Source organism: Melospiza georgiana, chromosome 1, assembly GCF_028018845.1.
Source record: "Melospiza georgiana isolate bMelGeo1 chromosome 1, bMelGeo1.pri, whole genome shotgun sequence".
Taxonomy (NCBI): Eukaryota; Metazoa; Chordata; class Aves; order Passeriformes; family Passerellidae; genus Melospiza; species Melospiza georgiana.
Window position 1 is genome coordinate 135,033,758 of NC_080430.1, and position 12,595 is coordinate 135,046,352.

A 12,595-nucleotide genomic window follows, 5' to 3' on the forward strand; every position below is an offset into this window, starting at 1 on the left:
CTCACTGAGTACTTCTGCTCTTATAAATATACAGTTCAGATTCACAGAAGGTTTTTGACGATAAGTAGACAGATGCTCACTTTATTTTTATATTGATAATATGTTTCTTTACTAAAATAATTAGGTTTCATTTTAAGAGACAAGTTGTTAAAAACAAAACCAGACAAGTTGTTAAAACACTGGAAAATTAAAGTCATGGTGTACTTAAAAATACCATCAAGAAGGATAGACAGAGTGTTTACATAAAAAGGGACAGAAAATCTGCTGGTAAAGTCACAAGGAACTTTTCCCTCTTTCTGCCTTCATGAAGAGCAAGAAAAAAAAGTGTTGATTCTATTTGAAGGATGCTTCTAGTCCATCACAGAGTTTTTCACTTTTCTTTTCTCCCAGGAAAATATATCACTGAGGAACAAATGACAAAAGTGCAATCCAGGTATAGCCCTGGATTGGCTATACCTGAGAGTATAGCCAATTTGAGATAAAAAGACTCCTCTGTGCCCCTGAAAGGCTCTTTGCATTTCTTCCATGTGCTCTGCCAAACTGACTTCCCTCTAAGTTAAGGAAAGGCCTCTTTTTGCCTATGACCTGACCAATATTTATAAGTGATGATCTTGTCATCTCCTCATTCTGTCTGGACAGCCACAAAGGAGAGCATTAAGTTGATGTGTTTCTTTCCAGGAAGGCACGGGAGAGATTGTTATGCATAATAAAATACTCTCATAGTACTCTCATAAACACACTCTTAACTTTTAGACACAGGCACTGCTATACTGTGAAACCAATGGGTAAACCAAGCAGATTTTTATTGCGTGTTTGCTGTCTTGAAATTGAATTACAGTGTTTCTTTTTTCATTTCATGTGTTGAATAACCTTTTATCAGGGTCTTTCCCTTCATGTACCAGAGCCAGGGTGCTCAAGTATCCCATATGCCTCAAGGTTATAGGTCTGCAGGTTACCTCAAATCTTCCATGGAAAAGCCAGTACAGCATGATGCAGTCAACTGTAAATTGTACATTCAGTACATTAACAGATTACAGAAGAGAATGTCTGTGAGGATGACAGCTCATTGTATGACATAAAATTCAACTAAAATACATGAAATAACTAATAGCCAAATGGTAGCTAAAATATTTTCATATAAATACTTTTCAAGATTATTATTTGTTAGATTATTAATTTTTGAGTTCAAAGTACTCTGTAGGCTAATTAGCAGTTATTTAACATGTAGATTATTGGAGTAAAGTCCTGTATAATTCCTTAATATTGTGGCATCTGCATAAGAAATAATTGCAAGGCGTGGTTGAGGAGAAACTACCTATGGATTGTATTTAGTCTTGTACCACTTCTTCCTTGTAACTAATGTCCTTTGTACAAGAGAAGGCAAGAGAAACAACTGTAATATGAAATTAGAATCATTGAATCATATAACTGTTAAGGTTGAGACCTTTAAGGTCATCAAGTTCAACCATCAACCCAGCACCACCACCATGTTCACCATTAAACCATGGCCTCAAGTGCCACATTCACACAATGTTTGAAAACTTCCCGGGATGGTGAGTCTGCCATTACTCTGGGCAGTCTGTTCCAATGCTTTACAGCCCTTTCTGTGAAGAAAAGTTTCCTGATATCTAATCTAAACCTTCCCTGGATCAGCGTGTTGGTGTTTCCTCTTGTCCTGTCACTTGTTACCTGGGAGAATAGCAAAGGACATTGATGTGGCAAGCTGCCCCTGAAGCCTCCTGAGTTAAGAGGAAGAGGCAATGCTGTGGGGGTGCCCCAGGTGGTTTGCCACCGCTCTTGTTCCCAAGCACGTTTTGGACAGGTGACAGGGCCACAGTTGTCATCCCAGCTATTAAAGTCCCCTCTTTCTTGAGCTACTGTAATAACACCTTGTGGGTTTAGTTTCCTCAGTAGGAAATAGCAACAAACATCCTCAAAAATCTAAATGTCATCTCTGTGGGCTCAGTGTACACTGAGGGACAGGACAAGCACACCATGTCACAAGGCAGAAGCTGGGAGATTACTTGTGTTTTTTTAACAAACAGCTCTAAAGGTTACTTTCATTTTATTTTGGAAATCTGATAGAAGATAAATTAAATCAGATAAATTAAATGTGATTTTTTTCCCCCCTAAACTTTGGTTTAGACTGCAGCATTAAATCCATTAAACACCATTAGAGGGCACTTTTGTTACAATGCTGACAAATTCACATAAACTGAAAGGTCTTTTATGCAGTTTTCTGCAGTCTGAAAACACAACTACTAACTTCCTTGCTGTCACAGAGCTTATATGTCATATTGAATGAAACAGGTAAAAATTAATAAATGGAAGCATTGTTTTTCCTAGAAAGACATCACTGATCAGATGCAATTTCATGCAGATTGTTAAAAATGACAGGGCAGAGGCATACCCAGGAAAGAGGAAAATGGAGGCTAGGAAAATAGAATGGATAAATCAGTACAAATTGCAGTGAGCAGAATCATAGCTTTAATTCTCTGACATACTTCACTCTAAGCCTGTGTTTTTATAGCCTGTGTTTTTAAAACTCATTACCTGTGTTTTGGCACCCGTGCTGTATAAAAGTGCCGTCCGTCCCATCGCTGCAGCACTTGGTATGCAAAAGAAAAATGAAGCAATCACGTTGCTGAGGCCATGAGCCAAAAATTCCTGCAAAGTTGTTAAATAGAAGATGTTTTTTCCTATTGTGCTGTCATTTCAATGCCTCTTGCCAACAAAGAAGTCCCCTATGCAAATATTAGCAATAATAAAAGATGGACAAATTTTTGAGGGAAAAAATCCCACAGGTACATGACAAAGGGCTTCCCAACAGAATAGACCTTCTCCCAACTCAGAACTAATTTGAATGATAGAGCTGTTGAACCAGATTCATCAAAAGCAGGAGGGACATTTTGTTCCCAGAATAAATGCTATTGTCAAGCTTTGAAGATTAAGTTCAAACAAAATATTTACATCTTGATCCATGTCTGCTTTTTAACAGAGCCCCAAGTACTGGTGTCTGGAAACTGTCCAGATCATTTCTGGTGCATGGCTCACTGGAAAAAGCCACTGATTTCTCTTTAGAGCATGTTCTAGTGAAAGTGTAGTGGTGTGGTAGCCATACTTTATGCACATTGTCCTTCATCACAAATGTATTTGATGTTTGCTCACGGTCAAAATGCAGACATGTCTGAACAAAGGATTCATAGGAGAAAAGGTGGAGAAGCCACCATGTATGTGCAGCCTAAGAGCAGTGGTTTCTAAGGAAGTGTTCCACCATGGCCACCCAGCATCACAGACTTTAAGGAGCAAGTTGGTGTGCTGAGGAAAAGATGTAGGAAAATGGTGCTGTATCCAGCCAGGAAAACAGCAGCTCATGAGTTTGTGTTCACAGCACAGAGCAGCACCCCCTTAAAGCTCACCCTGCAGCCTCACACCCCCACCGGCCCCCGTGCCCAGCACTATGCCTGTCCTTGAAGGCAGCACAGCCACACCACCTCACTGCTCTCCCCTCATGGAGGTTTTGCTCTTGTGATCCATTATTTGATGTGGACATACACAGAGTTTCCAAGACTTCAGTAACAAACCTGTGTAAGCTACAAGACTTCCAAAGGTGCAGAAGGACACAGATGCATGGAGTGCCTTGAAATAAAGATGCATGGAGTGCCTTGAAACACTTCCATGGAGTGCCTTGAAACAAAGCATTGTGTCTCCCTGGAGTCTGACCTGCACTAAGCTCAAAGCATTCTCCCTCTGCTCCGTAGAAACATGGCTCTGAAGCATCAATGGAAATTCATGGCTCAATGTATTCAAACTGAGAAATATTTTAGAGACCTAAACAGCCAAGAACGTTCCCACTGTGTTTTCCAATGACATACAAGCTGTAAAAGGCAGGATCTGATGCAGCAAAACCAACCTGTCTAGATAGAGTGTTCAAATAGACTTCCAGCTGCAAAACAGCTCTTCATTCAACCCTATGCCATTTATCCCAAACCACTTAACATAAAGGTGGGGGCAACAATTTCATCTCACAGTACTAGTGCCAGTTATCTGAAATTGAGCCTTTCTTCCCACAGAGCTTGAATTAGCATCTCCAGGGATTTTCAGCAGGCTTGGAGTTACCCACCCACCATGACAAGCACTGTAGTAGGGTAGAGACTGCCCACTTTTATTTAAGCATGTTCTCTGCAAAATGGAACTCAGAACAAAAATCTCCTTTGGCTGTAAATCTGGCAGCACTCTCTGAACTCACCCAGCTTCTTAGATACAGATAAACCTTTATTTCAGGTGAGACTTCTACATTGCATAAATAAATAATTTCTTATTATAAACTGCCTGGTTTTGTTTCAGAATTGCTTTGTTTCATTAATGGTGGCTGATTTAACATCACAGTTTGTATATAAGAGCTCAGCTGCCAGAGGAGAAGCTGTCTCATCCTAGAGCAGTGAAAAATGCATTGATACCCAAATGCTGCACTGAATGTAGCATTACAAGTTTATCCTGAAGGATGAGCTTCCCCAAAAGGAGCAGTTCAACCAATGCAGGCATTCTGCAGAGATAATTTAAACAAAACTTGGGTGTTACTGTAAACACTAGAAGGCGTCAGGATGCTATATGGAACTTTTCCTATGAGTATTCATCTATAATACTTTTCCCAAATGATGATTTCAAGGCTCAGTGACACTAAGAAGAAAGAGCTTTACCTGGTTGTCATCCACAGTGTATTTAAACTTTTTAGCAGAGCCCTGAGCAAGAGCTAGGGAGGCTACATAACCAACCAGTGCCACTCCAAAAGCTTCAGTGACTACTTCAGGCAGGACACTCATGGATGGTGCTTTTGGTGATGGCAACCTATAAAAAATAAAGACAGTAATTTTTTAAAAACTTGATATGTAGTCTCTATATACCTGCAATTTATGTGAATACCACAGAAACAATCTCTGCAGGAACAGCTAATTTTTGTATTACTTGTAAACTTGTAAGGTAACATTTTGCAATGTTTTAAGATCTCTCTGTTGGGAACAGCAGAAGAGAATTTGTAGAAGATGAAACAGTTTCAGATGGAGTATTCAATTTGAAAACTTCCATTTGAGAAATTATAAAGAGATGTTGATAAAATAACTCCACAACTGACAAATAAAATTAGCAACCATTCACTCATTTTGTAATGTTCAGAGAAGAGACTACTGTATGCTTTCTCCTTTTTTAATACATTTGGCTTTCCTGTAAAGTTAAATTTAAATCTTTAAAAAATTTTGTATTCCTGTTGGTTACTGACAGTACAGACACTTATTCCATCTAATGGGGATCGCAATAAAACCACTCAAGTTATGAACCAAATCACCACAGATTGTCTCTGAACTCTTCAAAAAGACTTTGGTCTTTCCAGAGCACAAATCACACCATCTGAAAAGCAAATTGTGCTCTTAAAGTTTCTGATGCTCTCCACTGACAAGGCAGTTAGGTATTTTGGATAAATGCCTAAAAATATGCAGGAATTATCCAGGCTCTGCTTCTGGTTTTCAACACTACTTGTATGAGGTTAGACAGAAAATAAATTCCAGATTAAATTTGCACAAATACAGTTGACCTGTTCATTACACATAGAAAGGGCACACTTAGCCCGTGTTCTAGTCTCAGATTCGTAGCATGCTCTAAATACTTTAAAACTCTATTCTTTCTCAGAAATGTCCCTTATTTCATCTCTTTCAGTGCAAGCTGCCACACATGCACTCATGCTGTCTTGGCCTTGTGTTTTGTGAAATTTAGGAAAACCCTCCTATATCCAAGCAGGAGAGTACACAACATCTGTGCTCTTCCATACCAACCTGTAGAGTAGAACATTTTCTCTGACATTTAATCTCTCTTTCTAGAAAATTATGTTGAAATTTTTTTGCCTTCTTTTCAAGGTCATAGAGGAAAGTGTATCATTAACTACAGTAAAAATGTTATTTTCTAGATTCAGCATAATTAAATCGTTCACATTTTCTCAGAAACTGCATTTTCTAAAATTACTACATGGGTAGAGAATGTTCTGTCACAATAACCCAACCCTCAAAAAGCAGGTTGCAATAATCTTGTAAAGAGCGTCCTGCCTTCCTGTCATACATCATCAAGTACTTAGTACCTACTTTTTTATTCCACACAGCAATAAAAATCTACGAAAACATATAAGGATGCATTTTTTTATGATATCTCTGCATGTGTAACTTGTTAACATGGGATTGAGTTGTAAGAGAGTGTTTGAGGAGACAGGAAAAAAACAAAATAGATTTTTACCATTTCTTATTTCAGAAACTCCTTTGACCTTTTCAGAGACTGTTCTCAGAAACAGAAGTGTTTAAAAGCCAGAAGCTAATAAACCCACATTACCCTTTAGGAATATTTCCCACAACTTCTATTCCGTAGACATATTCCATATCAGCATAGTAGCAAGCAATGGATGTAGCAATTATCTATTGATTCAAACAGAAAAAGGTGTTACATTTCTGTTCCTTCTGACATGGTATCTCTTATTGCCATACCTAAGCATATGGCACTGCTCATACATTTATCCTTAGATCAATCCAGTAAAACAAGAAAGTATTATGATTTTGTTTTTGCAAATGTGTAAGAGAGTCAAATGAAACTAAGATTTGGACACAATAAAGACGTGAGACTGTAGTGCAGTTTGTACACTCTGTACACAAATCTCTGTGAAAGAGATTTGTATGGCTCTGTGTAAAGCCCCAGGAACCTTGGCAATCAGTGTCCAAAGTCCCTCTGTTCAGCACCTGCCCCAGAGCACTGCCATTCATGTAAGCAGCTTAAAGCAGTTCATGATTCAGGTGTTCCTGAGCAATCTGACCCAGCTGATGTTCTCTGAGCACATCTGATCCACACTGGCCGTGTTGACTTCAGCACAGAGCACAGCAGATGTGTCTGCCTCTTGTTGTTATGCTCTGTCAGGTACAAATCTTGCAGAGGAGAATAAAGCTTGACCCTGAGGAGGTTCAAACCCATTTCCTGTATTTCAAATGAGATGAACGCACAAATCCCAATAGAGCAGGGTTCCAGGCTGCAATGCTTAGTTTACTGGTACGTTTTGTCCAATATTTTTAAAAAGGTAACACTGAGACCAGGACCACGCTACCTCCTTTTCCAGCATTTTACCCTTGAAAATATTTTTTTTCAAGCAACAAAAGAGTAATTGCAGTAATGCACTCTGAAAATGAGCTGTCCTTCATACTTTGCATTTTCTTTTAGAGGTTTAGAGAAAAACAGAAACTTTCTAATGGTGATCTGGTGCTAATCATTTGACTACAGCTTAATCCTTAAAGCAGGGGTTTATAATGCAACTGCTAATTTTAATTTAGTTAAAAGAAAACTAAAAACTGTTAAAAGAAAACATGCTAGTAAAATGACAGAAAGCAATAGCATAGCTATTTAACTTTGTTGTAGATAAATCACAAGCAACATCTAAGGCACAGCTACCCAGCAGAAGACTTGCTTGGAGTTACAATATGCCAGTTACTTTTTATTTTCTATTTGAAACTTCTTATACTTTAACATTCTAGGCTTTATGTTCTTGTAATTATGTAAAAAGTAGTAAACATATGAAAAATATTATACAAATTGGGAGCTTATGTAATTTCTTTCTTAATTATTAAGCCAAACTGTTTCCTGTTTTTACAATTAACTTACAGCCATGAAAATCAGCTGTCTGTTTAATAAGTGGCAGGTGTGGGTGTGGGTAACTACAGACAGCACAGTAAACATCAGCATATTGAGCCACTGAAAGCTTTGTAAGAAAAAGCCTGATATATAATTTTGTACTTACCAAAAGCAGATCGATGGGAAGGACAACTTTAATATTTCTGTGAAATTTCTCATTCAGTTCTTTAACAAGAACAAGTACCACAATGCTCAGCAAGGAGAGAAGTAATGCCTCCAACTGAACTGATCTGATATTCTTAAACACATAGGCATAAATCTACAATGAACAGCAAATAACAATCACAGATCAAAAAATATATTCTGGATCACAGGCCATGGCATCTTCTCACAACTTCAGACAGATAATGAGTGAGAGCTGAATCAATACTGCAGGATCTGAGCCATTGGAGAAGTTTTTGGCCTGTATTTTAGATTTTACAAAGAAGAAAATCATCAATTTACCACTCTTATAGACTTCTGAAAGCTTTTAAAAATGCAATTACTATTCATATATATTAATTTACAAATTTCTTTTAGTAGAAGCATGCTATAAAATTCAAATAAATGTGATATGTTTCCTTTTCTTTTTCAGTCTCATTAAGTTCAGTGAGATAAGGGAGCATCCCATAAAAATGTTGAGAAAAGTTTCTTGCACAAAGGTTTATTTGTAGTGGCCATAGTATATAACACCCACCAATGCTAGTAGTGAAAGTTATTTCTGAAAAAAAATTAAAATATGAAAAAAGGAGGAAAGAGAAGGAGAGAAAAAAGAAAAGGGAAAGAAAAATATAGTAGTGGCTGGGTGGGAAGAGATGCAACAGGAATCTTCAAGATGAGCATCCTCCTCAGGGCATTCTCTGTAGTCTGTGGGTCATTTTTTCAGAGTAACTTTTTCCCAGAGTAATTTCAGCAGGGCGTCCTCAGCCCCCGCTTTGGCTGCCCTTGGCCTTGCACGGTGCTCCATGGAGCTGCTTTGGTCAGGTCCAGGTGCTGCACACACTCAACAGATGCCAAGCTTGCATACATGTGTCACTGGTTATATAAACAACTGAAGTTATCTGCTCAGCCCTGTTTGCTCCTTTTCCACTCACTGCAGAGTTAAGAGGGAAAGAGAACACCAGGCCAGAGCCATGGAGCTCAGTTTTTCAGCAGTTAACATGTGCTGCAATCAGCTGTAAAACAGGTTAGAAGAATGTGGTTAGATCTGTGATGAACAAAGGAAATATCAGCGCTGAATTATAAGGAAGATGCAGAACAGAAATACAGAACAGGAACAGAATGACCAATGGTGAAGAGAAACAGAGGTCTTTGGTGATTAATACCATGTTGTAAGTGACAGGCTCAGGAGAATGCAGTTCCCTTTGCACCAGCACAGATGACACAGTGAACTGTAATTTTTGCTGTGTGCTGAATTTGTGGGTTCAGGAAATAAGGCATAAACCAGTATGGTAGCACGTTAACAGAAAGCAATGAAAAAATTACAAGTTTGCTGAAACAGAAGGGGTGAAGAAAGTTAGAGAGACCATCTATCCTGATAAAGAAATCATGAGATCTCATCACAACTTCTTTTTGGACCTCATGAAGAAAAGCAATATTGCCTGAAAGAGCAGCAAGCCATAAAAATGGATGTAATACACATGCTTACTAAAGCTGTAAGGGAAAAAACAAGATAGGCTCAGTCCCTTGAGTTCTGCATTTAAATTCTGGGAAATGTTGTGCATACGGAAATATAAACCATGGAGACAACAGAAGGTAAGATTAGGATGTAGATTTAGACATCATCACAAATAACTTTTTTTTAAACCCCAACATAAAGGATAATAAAATAAAGCAAGTGAAGTTTGGAATAATAATAGTAGTATTAAAAAGTGTTTTCTCTGGCAATGACTAAGAAGACCACTAAAATAAATCAAAAGTGTCACTTATAGTTTTGTCAAAATAAAGATTAATAATTTTCTGCTCCAGAGAACTTATTCTCAAATACATGTATAATGCTAACAAGTTTTGACAGTTTGGAGGTTAAATTCATAAATTTATATTGGTCAGGGAAAAATACTAGAAAAATTATCTTAGGAAAAAAAAAACCCTGTTTTAGCAGAAAGGTAGTTAATATGATGATAGAATTTATTTCTACTGTTCTGACTCTGTCACTCATTAAAGAAGTGATGCTCATATTGAAGAATGAGTAAATTAAAATGACTTCCTGATTTTTTTCTCTCTGAAGATATTTTCATAATTTAGAAAGGGAAAAAAACCCAACCTAAATATGGTTTCAGAAAAGTAACTTTTCTCATAAAGAGCCAATGTAGCCCTTGCAGTTTTGATTAAGGATGCACAATATAACCCAGCACCAACATTTCTCAGAAACCAGGAAAATATTTTAAATATTTTAAAGTCAACTTGTTAAGTAATATGATCTAAATATTTCTTAAATCTGAAGAATGGTAATTAAACCACAGTTTTTAGCCACATATTGCTCCACTGTAATCAGAAAATATGTGGATTGTGTCTTGAGTGGCTTGGGACTAGATCTGTACCCATAATTTTCCAAGAATGCATTTTCAAGAGGGCACAGGACTTGTTTCTGTGCCTAAACAGAAGCTGTGATTAATTAAGACAAAAGGAGGCAATCTGGAAAACTGAGCCCACAAACTCACCAAAGACTGAGCTAGATCTAAGGTGAAAAGGCAAGAAAAGGGAAGAAATTGTTTGATTCCTACTTGCTGAAGTCAGAAAGATGGGATTTATTTTGAAATGAATGCTGTCTATTAAAGTGTTAGCATTGGCTATCTGTGTTCATGGCATCAAATCTAATTTTCTGAGACAAAGTGAGACAAAATACTGAGTGAATAAATAAAATTTTAGTGAAGAAATATACACAGGCTTGAAGAATTTTTGTCTTTCAAATTGAATAAAAAAGGCATTTCCATTTAATTTTAAAAATATATATGGCTGAATCTTGAAAACCTCTGCCATAGGTTTTTCAGATTTTGCAACAAAATCTTTATATGAACTGCCTAGTACATCCTTTGGTGTTTCTTTGAAGTCATACCCTTCTGTATGCAGTCTACATCAGCCAATAAATGAAAAATAATGGAACTGCCAATACTCTGTAGCTCATTCAAATTCAGCAGCCCAAACAGCACTGTCCCCAAAGTGTCTGTAGCACACCAAAACAATTCTGGCAGTGATGCATTAGTATTAAATTAATGACTGCATTAGACTAAGGAGCTTCCACTGACTAGTGGGTTCCTGGGTAACCCTTTTCTCAATTCATGGTATGACCAGGGAAATGAGGAGATCCTTTCACAAGAAAGAAAGAGCATGTGGCTCTTAGCAGGAATGTAATTACATACCACAGACATCTCTTTAAACTGTACATTTTACATTGTATTCTGTCCAGTCAGCTACTGTACTCATCCAAGATCAAACTATAAATCCTGAATCTAAATACATAAAGCTCAAGCTTCCAACAGCATTGGCATCTGATTCAAAAGAAGTATTTACAAATATTCTAATCAAAAATGTAATTTGGAAATTATGCAGCAGAATTTAGCTTGATATTGCAGTGTATGAAGCAATCTTTGTCATTATATAATTCAAAACATTTTTTAATCTTTTTCATTCTATAAAATATTTTAAAAATCAGCAATGATATATTAATTGAGCTGTTTGCCTCTTGTGTTTTTAGTTTCATTGCTAGTTTTGTGTAAATATTCTTAATAGAAACTATGTAAGAATATTATGAACAATCAGTGGACTTTTTTCTAATCAATGTAAATTTTGACCTAAGTGAAACAAAAATTATTTGAGCTTTGCACATATATATACAGACACTGAATGTTCCTTTTCTCATGAGAAACCATCAGTTTTGAGGTGATATTGAACATTGGAATGATCTATATTCTAGAAAGGGTGTGTATTTGAATGTATTAATGAAATGCTCTGAGTTGTTTTTTTAATGCCTACGTGAAACCCCAAAAAATTAGCTCTAAAATATATGTAGAGGCTGAAGCAAACAAAGGAATTAAAGGAACATGTTATTTAAGATGATACATTTTAAGAGTAATTAATTTCATTTTCAAAATATTTCATTCTGATGTTTTTTAGATATGTCACACTGGAGGGAAAATATACAGGCAAATACAGTAAACTGTAGAGGTAGCTGGGGAAAAAAAGAGTGAAAAGAAAAGACTGATAACAGAATGTGAATGTTTGGGGTTTTTTTTCAGATTTGCAGCAAAACCACACAAGGATTTTGCAACACAGCCACAGAAGACCCAGTTTTGCAAGGCAAGTTTCTTACATTACAGCCCATTTTGCAGGGTTTTATTTTCTCAGAAACATGTGGAAAGATAAATGTATCTATACACAAATAAGGGGGAAATTCAAGTATGTTCTTTCATTTTCAGATGCTGAGTAAAACTTGATGACTCTTTTCCCTTGTAAAGTTAGATCTCACAAACATTATTCTCTCACTGTTTTTCTTCTTCACCTTCACTTTTCCTTTTCAATTTGCAAAATACCAGCTGATGCTGCACTGTGGAGCTCAATTGAAATGTGACAAAATACGTACAGGGAAAACAAAATTTATTGTTACATAACCTGTGTGTAAACACAGAAATACCTCAGGCTCAGGGCCAGTGCGCAAGATTTGTTCTCCATATGCAAAGTTCCTTCCTATGTATTTAACCATGATCTCACATGCTATAAAGAATTCATTTCACTGGCTTGCTCTGCTTGCAACTCTCCTATCACACTTTATTAAACATTCTTATTCTTGCTTTGCCAACCCAAAGGCTGCCTGAGGCAAAGCAATTGGTTTTGTGAGTGGGAGGTGTCTTGGAGTGGACAGAGAAAAGAATTGTAACAAAAGCACCAGACTTTGGATTTTGAGAATTTG

General features: G+C 37.0%; 1 protein-coding gene across 1 annotated transcript in view; it reads right to left on the reverse strand.

The window, feature by feature from the left end:
• Positions 1 to 12,595, reverse strand: part of SLC26A7 (solute carrier family 26 member 7) — a 64,644-nt gene that overhangs the window by 24,390 nt on the left and 27,659 nt on the right. The window contains exons 5-8 of the mRNA XM_058033538.1: positions 7,817 to 7,969; positions 6,370 to 6,452; positions 4,701 to 4,848; positions 2,554 to 2,667 (exon numbers count right to left, since the gene is read on the reverse strand). Coding sequence (XP_057889521.1) covers positions 2,554 to 2,667; positions 4,701 to 4,848; positions 6,370 to 6,452; positions 7,817 to 7,969 — 498 coding nt within the window. The remainder of the gene's footprint in view (positions 1 to 2,553; positions 2,668 to 4,700; positions 4,849 to 6,369; positions 6,453 to 7,816; positions 7,970 to 12,595) is intronic.